Genomic DNA, 14754 nt, shown 5'->3' with positions numbered 1-14754 from the left:
TCGGGTCTGATCGCTCTTCTGGAGTGCGAGGGGACGACACTTCCCAACGGGTTGACCATACATTGGAGACATGGACTTTCCTGATAATTGTCACAAACAGATATTGGTAGCAAAGCTCTCGATGGTTTCTTTTGAAGTATGGTCTGTTTTGCGCTATTTTGCAACATCAGCTTCAAAAGCCACTAAAAGCACGTACTTATCATTTGACTGGACTCTGTTCATTTTCCAGTCTTCTACCTGCATTTTATTTAGAAACGGTTTTATCTACTAATCCTACTCTAATATACTGGACCCAGCGTCAGTTTTGACCAACTGAATTTCTTACCAGATATAGACTCGTGCACCCAAAATTTCTCTCATAGAATAGCAGAAAAACTTTAGTCCTTGAAGTGCCTAACTTTCGGTTTTGACTTTTATCTATTGCATTATAATTCGTCCCCGCGGAATGTTCAATCATCTCTGGGCAACGTTCGACTGGATCATTCAATTACGTTAGCGCAAACAAGGCTGCTGACAACTTTAAATATTCGCAAGTGTCCTTAATTAAGTCTCCTTTATCTCCATAAGTTACGAGTATCTGAAGTTTCGGGTAAAGATTGCTTATGATGGATATCTCTTCATTTGAAATTGTCTCTTTGCCACCTGGAAATGAAGGGGACTGACATTTCTATTAGGGATTCATGTCTTATTATACTTAATCTTGGCTCTGAATTAAATCTTCTGTTGTTCCCTTAATTTACTAGAAAGTTAGTTGGTTTAATTAATTTACTAAACCTTCCATAGCTTCTCAAATTGTGCTCGGTAAGCACTGGAGCTTGACGAAGCTCCACTTCACATTGTTCGTCTACCAACCACTAGAGAGACGCACGGTCCCCATTACTAAACTCACTAAGTCCCCCATCAAGCGCTACCACCTGTTTTCGAGCTTTTCTAGTATGCGCAAGCCCATTTCAAGTTATTGGTGAGCAATACAAGAAGAAGAAACAGAAAAACACGACAACTTAAAAAAACACGAAATAAGCAACTTTTAGGTAGGAAAAATTGAGTAAAGCCAAAAAGACATTGCTCTGCACTGGGTAACTGGGGCCACGATATCTTTCGGTGGAGCATCGACGTTTCAAATTGAGTGTGTTCAGTCAGTTTTCACGAAGTTGCTATAGAATTGAGCGGTGGCTTCAATTAAAGGTCAATCCACGGTACAATTGAACGCGCTAGCCAGTTGGAGTAGGGTCGAAGCTGGGAAAAGCCACTAACAAAAAAAAAAACGCTGAAAGGTTGTAGTGAAAACGTGCACGCTACACTTTCAGATCCAGTTAGCGGGAGTTGATGTCTTGTTTCGGTTATTTACTAGCTTTTCGAAGAGTTCTGGATGGTGGCAGTTTGGCACACATGCTTTGTTTTAGTTTGGTAGCGTCGTGAGCGGGTCAGCATTTCCGTCGCGGGTTGTGTGCAGGTGTAAAGTGCAAGAAGTGTCGTCTGGGCTGGTGTAACCTACCAACATGCTAAGAGGGATAATATGATGACTTTCGGTGCATTGTTTTGACTAAGCGAACTAGTTGACTCCAGCGTATTCTGCTGATTTCCGACCCTAAACCAGCGTCTCTTGATACGAGAATATCCAGCAGATGGGTTCGAAGGCCAAATTTTCGCGTCGGGATCATAAATAATCGGACATTCTTAAGTGCAAGGAGAAGGGGAAGGCAGGATTACAGACGCTTTAAGGACCCAAGGACATCTCCAACCGATGACCAATTAAACTTCTTCGCTGGTCATCCCGTTTACACCAGTTTTTCGAGGGTGATGACATACTAAAACGTCATCTCAAGGACGCTAGTCTCCTACCACCTGTCAGCTGCATCAGCCCACTACAGAGCGCCGGATCAGCAAACGTCACATAATGTACCCTTCATAGGAAGTTCAGAATCGGGAGGAGAGGAAACAGGGGCCCAAAATTCTGACATAGTTCCCGCGCATACTCATAGCGGAGTCTGCTGCCTCAGCGTGTTGCCAATTGTCAACATAGAGTCCCATCGATGCTATTTTGTTCTGGAACGCCTGTGTATGTGCAGGTGCGATAATTTTTTACCCTATTTTCTGCCTCACTATCCAGTGCACGCTCATTCAACCGTTTAGCGTCGGTACGCGCTGTATGAGTATCAAAATAAACGATAAAGTCCGATAACAACAATACAACTTGTTGTTGTTGTTTATTTCTGCCCTATCGTTTTACCCTCGGTGCAAAGTTAGTATTACATAGCAGGAGTGTGGCTTTGCGGTCAAATATATATCGGATGGTGTTTTCGCAAAACGGATGAGAATTTCGTACGGAGAACGTTCAGCGGAGCGTGTCCTTTTCCACCCATATCAGCTGTAAATGCATTGGTGGAGTGATTTGCGTGAGTGCCAGTTGGGAATCTAGAATACTCGTCGCGAAGGTGGTGCAGTTGCAATAGTCCTTGATACGGGATTTTCGGCCAGATTATCTGTTGCTATCCGACAGAGGAGAAAATGGCTGAAAACGAAACAATCGGACCGAACTGTGATGAGAATCATGTAAGTAGCGAATTTCCTTTTATAGCCATCCGAAATGCTTCTGTTCGCCAGGACCCAATATCGGTTAAGTTAACAATAACATCCCCCGATTGACGCCAAAGGAAGTCCTAGATTCTCTATGCAAGGTACCAGACTACAAACGTCTACAGAATCATGCACTGTATACAAACGAATAATAATAATAATTATTGCTTACATTACTGGATCCAAAATCATCCCCCTCAATCCAATTGAAACGTGCTCCGGTTCTTGGGTGTATTTTCCCGATTTTCCCCAATAAAATGCCAATAACAAATCAGAACATGGCAATTTCTGAAGTGAATACTCGTCAGCAAGTGAAAAAAAAAAGAAAATTAAATTCTTTGTGATCTTTTTTTCTGCATTCTTTGGTTGAGAAAGTTTTTCAATGTTTATGAAAAGTGGTTCAAGGCTTAACCGCCAGCGAATGTAATTTATATTTGCAGAGCAATTGCAAACGAAGAAATGTGTAACAGAAATTTTTATGGCCAAGAAGTAGGGAAAATAAGTGAAAAATCTGTAAATAATTACTGGAAATTGTGGTGCAGAATGGGTCATCTAAATGGGGTGTGTGGACCTTATATGGGGGCGCATAAAGGACTGTGTTGCTCTGAAAGGGTTCAAGGTATTTTTTTTAGACAAAGCGGGTCTGTATTTGGGATTAATCCACATTTGAATGACCATGAATTGGTGGTGAAATCCAAAGTTGGTTCCCCAACAGTTTCGATTTTCCTACCCAGATACAAGTATCTGTGTCTTGTTTTTCAACCATGAACCTTGGTAGTACTCCCGCGTTAGTCATCCCAAATTATGTTCATATTCGCCTTTCACACGATGAGATGCAAGATGCCTATGATATGTGATGACGATGGGGGGCCTACCTTTAACTTGAACAAAATTGAGCCGTTGTAAATAAAACTTGACCAGAGCAAGAGAGTATGCTGCAACCCGCACCAAAACTCCACTTTCCTCTACTCCAATTTTTTTTATCGCCTTCAATATACCGTATTGAAAGATAAAGATATTATTACCATTCATATATTTTACATTTATACTTTTATTGCACCTTCTGTTTATCTCAAATTATCGCAGACCATTAACTCATGAGTAAGACTCACTAATGCCTCGCAATTCACCACACACCGCATATGAGCCCCGCAGCTACTCTAGGGTTAATTGTGCTTTAATTAATTTAAATTAAAGCTGGTGTTTCGCCTACAAACTTTATTTTGATAAATAAGTCTATGGCATAACTTAAAGAGAACAAGATTCACCTTGAACCCATAAAACAATAGTCAAAATTGCAAATGACCGTAAAGAGGTGAGTTTCATAATTTCCGGTGATTCACCGATGTATTTCAAGTATTTTAGTGGAGGTCACTGATAAATCGTAGTTGCGTTTGGAGGTTTCGGTGTAAAGCATTGAAGCATGAACCCAAAATTTAAGAAAGACAAAATACTTCAATCTTTTTTTGAACTCGAGCCTCTAATTGATATTCTAAAGTCGTGAAAAGCCTTAGAAGACAGTAGGAAGTATGTATCTATGAAGACCAAGAAAAGCCAAAATAGAAAAAAACCCAAAGACATTCCAGTAAAAGATATACCAATACAGGGTCAGGGTTAGCTGTTCCGAATTTTTACTTAGTGGAAAAATACATTCCCTGAGTCTTTAGGGACTCCATTGCAGTTTGGACAATCGGGAGAGTTATCCATTTTAAATATATAGAGGTACTGGTAGCATACCCCGTGACAAACTAGGTGAGATTATAATTAACACCCCCATGCCGCCTTTCCAACCACTCCTTCTTCTTCTTTTCTTCAGCCTTCGTCCCGTTCACAAGCAGGGTCGGCCCGTCATGATTGGTTTCGCCATTTTATTTTATCAAATGCCTGATCTGGAAGCAATCTCGAGGTTCCTAAATCCCCCTCCAGCGTATCAAGCCACCGTTGTTTCGGCCGGCCTTTTGGTCGTTTACCAGCAACTTCGACGTTCAGACCAATCTTGGTAAATTAATTCTCGTTAGTGTAAATTACGTGAGCATACCATCGGAGGCACCTCTCTCGCAGTTTTACCAAGATCGCTGCAACACCATATCGATCATGGATATCCTCATTTCGGATGTGATCAAAACGTGTCACGCCACTAGTCCAACGCAATATCTTCGTCTCTATTACCGCAAGACGTCGTTCATTGTCTTTTATAGCTGGCCAGCACACAGAAACATAGAGAGCGACAGGATGACGTCCTGACGCCGTCCATGCGTCAAGAACCCTTGCCCATTTCTCGACAGGACCGGGGCCCGTCCTGCCGCGTCGACTGAGGTACACGCCCTAGCATTTTTCCGAGGCTTATTACTCGGTCCAATCATCTTGTTTCTAATGACATTAGATGCATTTTCCTGACCGGCCTGTCGCGAAGCCTGTCACCAAAAGAGATCAGGTAGGATTTAGACAGTGGAATAACTCCGATTATACTTTAGTTATCTCTTTCCCTGATCTTAGCATTTCATTTTTGTTTTACTGAGGATAGTACAGAGTACGTTGCCTCAAACCCTCCTCCTTTACCTGGGCTTGGGACCAGTATACTATGTTAATAGCATGGCGGAGTTTAGAGGCTTCCAGAAATTGTCTTTCATAAACTAATCTATTTTCCAAAACCAAATCTCCGCCCAGATACCAATTAAATTTTGTGAATCTCTGGGTTGCTATCTATTAGCTTTCGACACCATGCTGTACATATCGTTTCTAAAACTTTATTAAAATCGAATCGTTAGGCGCCTGCCTGCCTGTCTTTTTAAAGTTTTATGTAAAACAAAACCTTATTAAAATCGGTTTACTGTCTGTTTGTTTGTCTGCCTGTTTTTTTTTTTTGGAAAGTGGAAAGCTTCAAAACCCGTCGACTCCAGCCAGACTGTTATATGGCACTCCTACCCACTAAAACCACCTTCTTCTCCTTCCACTCTGCCCGCGGGACTTCCGTACGATATTAGGTCGCAGGGCCCGATCAGAATTTATCTTGCGCTCTAGTTCACGCTTGTGTTCCTCACTTATTCCTTCTTCTTGATGACTTCCTCCTGTCTAAGCTTCGATCACTTTTTCGACTGCGGTCCATATTTCCACCAATATACTCCCCAATTTTAGCTTCTTATGCGACTCTTATAAAAGCGAGCTTCAGGTATTGAAACAGTACGTGTGCCTCCTCTGCTATGTCCGGACACATTGGATAATATGGCGACGGGCCATGCCCAAATCGGTAGAGGTACGTTCGATAACCTCCGTATCCACTCAAAACTTGCGTTATGTCGAAACGTATTTCGCCGTGGGACCGCCCGATCCACCCATACGATCCTGAATGCCTATCGGTCTTTCTCCGAGTCGTTCCACCTCTCCTGCCACTCGGCGATAGTTTCACCCCCTGCGGGCTACCGCCGGCGGGTAGAAGATTCTCCAGTGAGATACGGTCATAAGGGCATTGTCTTCCCCTCGCCAGAATGTCATTTGGGACCATCCCTGCCATCACACAGGCTGCTTCGTTGTATATTGTTCGAGGGACGCAACATGTTCGGAGCGATATGCAGCTCAAATTTTTCTTCTACGTACTTTCTTTTCCGGCGCATCTGTCCACACTGGGGCTGCATATAGTAGGATCGAATTGACCACCCTTGATACAACGAAGCGACGGCTCCGCCTTAGGCCACCTATATTACCCTAGTTGCTGCACTCTCCACAAGCAATTTGACTGTAGGCTGGGAATGTACTATCTGCGTCTCAGCTTTGATCTTCATAGAAGTACTCTCCTTTTGCTTAGCGATAAGTACCACTTCCGTCTTATATTCCACTAACGATAGTCCTGCATTCTCCAGCCAACTAAAACTGTTTCATTGGCGTACATCTATACTTCTTTGAGGAGGCGTGCAACAAACGTCAACCCAATGTCGTCGGCGCAGCTGATGGTAACCACGCCGATTGGGAGATCTAACGTCAGCACTCAGTTATACATAATTGTCCACAAGAGTGGTCCTAGGATGGACCCTTGTGGAACTCCGCATGTAGTTTGGTATGATTTAACTCCTTCATCTGATTCGCAGTACAGAACCCTACCGATTAAAAAATTGGCAATGATACGCACCAGGTACTTCGCCACGCCTTCGTTGATTAGAGACTCGAGTATCTTGCTCCATCTAGCGGAATAGTGAATCACGGATGGTGGAAAAATACTTTCTCTGGGCCCTCTAAGGCTCCACTGGGACATAGTTTGGACAATCGGGTGCATAACCCATTTTGAATTTGTGCCAGTAAGAAACTGGTGAGATTGTAATTAACCTCCCGATGTCGTGTCTCCAACCACTCTTTGGTGGTAGGAATTAGCTTGTATGTCGACAGACCTAGTGTTCCCAAAGCTACACCTAATTGCACATGACATTTTTTATCCGCATTAAAAGAGAGATGGACAATTGGTCTTACACCGGGAAATAACTCCTGCAAGACCTCCTGCAAAGGAAAAAGTTTGCCATCACACTGGGTGATCTAAATGCGAAGGTTGGCTTTGACAACAACTTACTTAGAGTAGTAATAACAACGGCTAAAGGTTTGTAGGCTACTGCAACTTTTACCACTTCGTCTTCTGTGGTTTGGTTGGTTTGTCTGACTGCCATCACCTATCAGGTCGGCCCTATTTTAGACTTACAAGTTGCCTTCTAAACAAAAGAACTGCTAATATCGCTTACTTCCACTTGTCGTTACTACGTCCAGCAGAACATAGGCCCAAATTTAATATGGGCTGTCTCTGTGATCCAGCAGTGAAAAAAATTTCCTTTCTTCACAAGCTACACAAATTTCAGCAACCCCCCTGAGAATATTGATGATCATTGGGCCGTCATCAAAGGCGCCTTTGCCCTTGGTGCAGATGAAGTTGTCGGTCAAATGCAAAAACTACGTTACGAGACCTGGTTAACTACAGAAACATGGAGGCGGATCGAGGAACATTATTGTTAATTGGTTACGAACAGAGATTAACATAACGCCCTGAAGCTCCATTACAATGAAAAAGACATAAACATAGTGTTCGCCCTAAAAAAAAGGAATTCCACCGTTGCATTGACGAAGGAAAAAGAAGCAGCTATCGTGCCCAGCCAAGAAGATGCCCATCTTCATCCTAAAGTCTATGATAGAGCTTCCTCTGGCTGACATGCATTTGACGACCATTACTACTTTCGTTCCATCTAATCTAACATTTATATGTAACACTTTTGTGCAACATCCTTTTCAAGGTAAGCATTGTAATGTTTGAGTGGAAATAGGAGGATCAGGTCGATCATCCTAAGTGACCGACAACGACTTAGAGGGCAGAGCTATCCCAGAAATCGCGACAATCTTTTCACCTTTTCTCCAACAAAACGACTTCTTTTCTTTTCAAAACAAAAACCCAAAACGACCTTGCATTCTTCCACCCCAGCTCTCACTTTTTTTTCACTCCTCCGCCAAAAAAAAACCCAAAAAAAAACTAAAAACTTCACTGCTTCTCCTTTCCGTTTTTTTCACTCTCCAGTCTGTCCCCTTTCGCCTCCCCTTTTGTTCCTCCGCGCACCGTTTCATTTGCCGCTACATAGCCTTCAACTCTCGCTAGACAATGCTGCGGCAACATGCCCATGCGCCTGCGGATGCGGCAAATCATTCGCCTCTTGTCAAGATCAATTCGCCCGAATGCATTCAATAATGTGCAATCTGCGGCGAACATTAGGGCAATTGCACATTATTAAATGGATTGTTTAAGCAAATTAATTAAGAAAGAGCCGAATGAGATTCCGCTCCCGTCGCATAGCCGCGGTCACTACAGGGCAGCTGGGTTTTCGAGACCCGCTCGAGGAAAGACAGCTGAGGACCAGTGAGGCAATCACTGCTGATAGCGGCTGAGTGTTGCGTGCTTACGAGGAAAGGCAGCCTGAGATCCAAACCTACGTTAGGCCTGAAGGTCCTTCGTGTGAGCGACACCCAGGTTTCGACCGTCCATGTCCTCCAGCTCGTATTGAACCGTTCCGACTCGACCGATGACCTTCGCCTTCACGAACTTCCGACCCAATTTGGCATTGTACCGCTTTGCTGCACTGCTTAAGTTGAAGAGCCGCTTATACACGACATCTCCAACCTGAAATTCACGAGCTCGGGATCGCAAGTTGTAACCCCTTTCCTGTGTCTTTCTTGCCTGGAGGATGCGCCCCTGAACCTCTGCTCTCAGAATAGCAAGTTTATCCTGAGAACAGACCTCCAAGGTCGCATCAGGCAAGGGGTTCAGACGTCGTAAAAGGGCGTAGGTACTCCCATGGGTGACCATGCTTTGCCCAAAAACGACGTGATAGGGTGAAGTCCCTATCGAGACGTGTTTCGGTGAACGCCAGGCACAGTTGATGGATGATAGCTTGTTATCTCAATCTCTTTGATCGGGACCGATATAAGCGCGTATAGCAGCCAACAGTGAGCGATTTACTCACTCCGAGGCGTTTGCCTGCGGAGAGTATAAAGCGGTGTAAATGTGTTGAATGCCATACTGATTCAGAAGGTCGCTGAAAGCCACGGATTTGAACTGTACCCCATTATCAGACGTGATCGACTCAGGGATTCCAAACACATGAAAGATTCTCTTCTCCAAGTATTCAGTCAGCACGTTCGTGGTAAATCATTTAATCGACTCCACAAATGAAAACTTCGAGAGAGAATCGAGAACGACTATTGCTCCGACATTTCCGGCGCGAGATCTGGGGTACGGGCCGATCAAATCGATATACAAACGTTGAAATACCCGATCGGAGATGAGCGCTTTTCCCATTAGAGGTTGGAGCGTTTGGTTGGGAGCTTTCGACGTCTTGCACGTTTCACAATTGCGGATATAGTCCTTGACCTGAGAAACCATTTTAGGCCAATAAAACTACAACCGTAGTCTACCGAAGGTTTTACCAACCCCCCTCATGTGCACTCAAAGGATGATCATGGGCACGGGTGATCACCTCCATCGTCAGCTCCTCCGGAATCCAAAGCTTCCAAGCCTGTTGTTCCTGCAGCTCATCTCCTGAAGCATGATTGCACACCTGCAGATCAGGGAGTTTGTTGGAATTCTCCCTAATACGCTCTATCAGTTGCAAATAGTCCGCAGACCGAAAATGTGCTGAATCAAAATCCACGTCTGCGTTGTTCAATGCCCATCTGGCCAGTCTGCCGTGAAGGTCGGACTGGTTCATCAGCCATTTGAGCGAAGCGTGGTCAGTTACCACTTCGAATGTGGTGCCTTCAATATACGCTCGGAATTTGCGCACTGCCTCCACCGCTGCCAGACATTCCTGCTCAGTGACAGTGTAGTTTCGCTGAGGCTGTCTAAGCTTCTTCGACAGATACGCTATAGGAACTTCATGTCCCTCCTCTGTCTTCTGCATCAGCACCGTTCCTATATCCACTCAAACCATTACAGCATGCATACACATATACGATTCCATTCGGTTCAGTTCATTCTAGGTTGAGCTTAGTTCGCTGCCTGCATATGTAAAACGGTGTTTAGGTTTTAATTCAGCGTCTATTCGATACCTAATTGAAACCGTATACAACCAAATGCTCCCAAAACACGAATAGGTTTTATCAAGTTACAATATAGTGCGAATTCGTATGCAAGGAACAAAAAGCTTCCAAGCTTTCGTCAGTACCTGCCTACTTCGTGACATTGAACAACGAAGAACTTGGTCACAGGCACAGGCCTGGCGCTCCTACACACTGTTATTGGAAGACGGAAATGGTAGTGGATAAGTCAGACATCATTAAGGAGGGGCGACAATTCCATTGCTGAGAGTGGAATGCACTCACAATATGGCCGCAAAGTGGGTCGCCCCACTTGGTGCAGAACAGTAGAAGTTTAGTGGAACCGTATATTTGTGAAAGAGTTTCATTCAGATTAGTTTGTTAAGGTTTGGTGTAAAACAAAATATTATTAACATCAATTCTCTGTCTGTCTCTCTGTTTGGGCATCACACGCACTTTTCTCTCCGAAACGGGTTCACCAATCCAAACGAAATTTGGTGGACATATGAAAACTTTGAAATCCCACGCATACAGTCAGTTACATAAATATAGGCGGAGTCTAAATAGGGGCTCCCCATATATGCAACGGGGATGTGAACATTTTTTTCACCTAATGCACCCATGTAAGGTATCATATTAAAGGTCTCGATTAGCACATTCATAAGCAGCTTTCAGTTTTAACGTAAACTCCAAAATGCGCGAGTAAGAAGCCCAAATGCGCATATTTAAAGTGAGGCAGGACTCATTTTCTGAAACTATCCAACCCAAAAATCTAAAAAAAATCAGGACCGTGTGCTTGTATGAAATCTATGCCTCAAAATATGTCTGTCTGTCCGTGTGCCTTTCTGTCTGTCTGTTACACCTGAATTATTCCGAAACAGCTGAAGTTATTGTTACCGAATTTGGTGAAAATATGTATTCTGTGAATCCCTTTACATATTCCAAATGGCGCCATTTTGTATTGAGCTTAAGAGAGGGCTCTCCATTCATGTGAAAGGAGGGTGTAATTTTTTTCACAGAATATGGTCATGTGGGATATCAAATGAATGGGCCCGATTAGTACTTTTCGAAAGTGATCTTATTTTTGATATAGCAAAAAACATAGGGGAGTAAGGGGTGTGAGTCCTAATAACTGATCGTTCTACATTGAGTTTCTTAGTTGCCAATCATATAGAATTATCGTCAGTATAAGAACGAGTTAGACTTCGACTGAAGTGCTGAAAATCTCTGTTTTTGCCATCTGAGCATTGCATAGGTTCCAGGTGACGGTTGAGAGGACTTACTTCCGGCTAGGAGGTAGATGTTTCTGCCATATTCCTCTTGAGTTTCGCTCTTTATCAGATGTTGGATTTCAGCCGGCGATAGATTTTTTCCTCCCGAGTTCTCTTTAGTGTAGCCTCGATTGAAAAGCTCGACAGGCAACAACATTCCCACATAACATTTGAGTCAGAACAGAAGGGTGGAGACCTTGAATTTTCTATGGAATGTTTGGCCCCTCCCTATATCTTAAACATATAACAGATGTTGCAATCATTATTTACAGATTAACTTCAAATTGCAAGTTTACCGATATCTAGAGTCGACAGAATATATGGCTTACTTGCCCTGCTCGATGGGAGCTATCTATCACATTTTCCAGTCTTGTTTACTAGAAACCAATAAACCAAACAAAATGCTTCCTTATCTGTTCACATGGCCCCATGGAAGCACTTGATTTAACCTGGGATATTTGCTGAAGAGTAAATATTAGTAATAATGACTCAAGCCCAAGATTAGCCCAAGATAAAGGCTAAAATATTTATGGTCCCAGAAGAGTACTCATGTCCGTTTCGAACCTATTGGATAAGCCAATGGAGCTTGCATCAAATGCATTTTAAAATAAGATAAAAGTTGCAGAAAAATCTAATAATTGCCTTTAATTGAAAAAGTGAAAATCAGGTCAATTTTCCAATTTCATAAGCTCCAATTGCACAACTTGGCTCTCAAACTGCCAATATTTATCGCCACAAATCGTCATGAATTTTATCTCCAAGAAAAACTCAACTCAGCAAAGCAACAACCACAAAGTAAAAGTACGCGTTGATAAGAAAACATTTTTCCACATAAAGATCGATTTCATGCCAGCCCGACTGCCATTTTGAGGGGCTGACGGTGCAAGATGTATGACCCATTGTTGTGTTGCAGCAGCATCACAATAAGAAATCACAAAAACAATACATCAGCTGACTTTGATGTGAAAAGGTGGCGATAAGGCTGGTTTAGGGGGTCGCACCACCACCAATGTGTAAGAAGGCCACTGTGAAAACTGGTGTGATGTCACGTGTAAACAGCGGATGGGGCTGTAGGGTTGAGGGTGGATTTCATGTATCTACGTCGCCCGGGAAAGATGATAGTATCTTTGACGACATCACTCTGGAATTTGGCTAAGTCAGCATCATGAAGTAGTCACTCCGTTTCAGGCGTTTTGTGGCGCTAATTGGGGTGATAAAATTCAGCCTTGGATTGATTGTAGTTAGCAATTGATTAGAAGAAATTTTATTAAATTATTGAGCCTTGTTAAGAGATTGCGAGCAGACGGTTGAAACAGTTTTTAATGATGCACTTTCGAAATATCGCGCATGGGCTCGAAGCAAGGCCAACATCACTTGCAATAGACGAGTTTTAGGCAGGGGAATGGGTGTCGAATTCCGCCAATCGACGTGACGGACTTGCTTCTAAACAAAGTAGCGCATTCCGTCACTACGCCATCATCTCATTGCATGAGGTCATGCATATAATTTTTGGACCGTTCTTAATTGGATCAAAACTAAGGCGATGTTCTGCTCTGTATCGCTATGACTTCATGATTCATTTAAATATGCACAGACGACTATGGACTATTCTAGCCTCGTGACTAAAGCCTGGTTCTTGGAAAGAAAATTGCTTTGGCAAAATCCGATAGTGCAAGTGAAGCGAGATATTGTGTCCTTGGTCATATATGGAATCATCGTCGCTATTGCCCTCGCGGATGGACTCCCATTGGCTTTATCAGTAAATAGTGATTCACTGATTCATAGCTGGACTAGCCATGACGATTCTAGGGACCGACTTCAGTGATGATTTCTCCGTACTTGTTTGTATTGAACTCTGTCGCCAAAACACCAACCCCTTAGATTTATAGATACTTTGAATTTCATAATAAATTATTGTCCGAAATTCCCTCAAACTAAGACACCCCACATTAATCATTTAAGCATTTCGAGATGAAATCTGTGTGTGTGACTCATCACCACCTCGCAGAGTCAGCCCCAACTAAACTGAGCGATATGAACAAAACAAGGAGACTACGTCATACATTGAGCCAGCTCTGTTGCTTCCTACGAATGTCGAGGAAATTCTTGGTCAAATACACGTAATTCTGTTGCCAACACGAAGCTCCCACCACACTCTGTCCACCGGAAAATGATGGAGTGAAAGCTTGAAATGGGAAAATAATGTGATGATTCCGATGGCGACATACGCTTCAAACTCAACAACGGACGCGCCAGTATCTGTTGAAGCGACCAAGCTTTCCGCTGAAAGATACCCCCAATGTTATTGCTTTAGTTGGGTGTTTGCTCCATTATTTAATTCTGTTCACACAACCAAAAGAAAATGTTGACAAGTTGGAAAAGATGCGGTAATGACTGCAAACATGGAGACGCGCCGGCATTCTGGTGTTACTCCTATGATGTCATTCATTTTATGGGTTATTTGTATTGGGTCATACGTTGCTTGTCTTCCTTTCCTCATTATTGGACGCGAGACATGATTTGACACATATTCTGAAGAAATACTATCGCTGTAGCTCTTAAATGTACCAATCAATAGTTGATAGAGATCGATAATTGAGGAACCATGTAGTAACTGGCGATAAGGGATGTTAAATGGTGAGACACCCAGAAATATGTACATAACTTTAAAAACCGTCCCAATCAACTAAAATCTAGTCTTGCCTGGTTTCTTTCTAGCACTTTCTCACCCGCCCCGGTTAGTTTTTTTTTAGCAACATTTTATAGATTCAGCGTAAACTAGTTTTTATCGTCCAACTGCCTGACTGACTACTTATAAAATTCAAATTTGAAAAAGACCAGTCGACCTCAGAACAGATGTCTCATCAACCGTCGTCGTGAGCCACTGCTATGAATAATTTTAGCGCAAACAACCTGATAAATAGCGGCGATACTAGTAACCGCAGATAGGGCTACTAATTGGCGATAAGATACGTTAACCATATCCGCCAAAAATGTATCAAAATCCCTCCCTAAAATCAAGCTATTCTGGTTACTCACAAGGCGTGTCAGAGGAAAGCAATAAGTCATTTCACTGGAGTCTTTCCCGGTTTTATGCAGGTTGATTGCCTCTTTAGGTTTGGGAACAAATTTGGAACAGTATGTCTGTTTCTGGCTTTTTAAGGTCCTGAACGGGTTAATTGGCTGAAGTATAAGCTGAGCCTATTTTAGACGCACCGTGGAGGCTTTTGAGAATCCTTGTGTCAGGGTGTCTCCAAACAAAATGGCGTCGGAAAAAAACGGCCAAATATGTTCTAAACACGCGTCATATTCTGTCCCAAAGAGAAGCTACTCTGTCAACTCCAAGGACTGA

At 43.0% G+C, this 14754-nt stretch overlaps 1 protein-coding gene across 5 annotated transcripts in view; it reads left to right on the top strand.

The window, feature by feature from the left end:
* LOC119650646 (phosphatidylcholine:ceramide cholinephosphotransferase 1-like) overlaps positions 1–14754 on the top strand; it is a 175956-nt gene that overhangs the window by 10927 nt on the left and 150275 nt on the right. Inside the window, exon 1 of one of the 5 annotated variants that reach the window (XM_038053575.1) lies at positions 1077–2553. The exons of 3 other annotated variants lie outside the window; for them this stretch is intronic. In XM_038053575.1, the coding sequence (XP_037909503.1) occupies positions 2509–2553 (45 nt within the window). In that variant the 5' untranslated portion in view covers positions 1077–2508. Of the gene's footprint in view, positions 1–1076; positions 2554–14754 lie in introns of those variants that run through there. One more of the 5 variants, XM_038053578.1, reaches the window with a different exon arrangement.

This window comes from Hermetia illucens, chromosome 3 (genome assembly GCF_905115235.1).
Source record: "Hermetia illucens chromosome 3, iHerIll2.2.curated.20191125, whole genome shotgun sequence".
Classification (NCBI taxonomy): Eukaryota; Metazoa; Arthropoda; class Insecta; order Diptera; family Stratiomyidae; genus Hermetia; species Hermetia illucens.
Note: the sequence above shows the minus strand (reverse complement) of the source record. Positions and strands in the feature narration are given on the sequence as shown.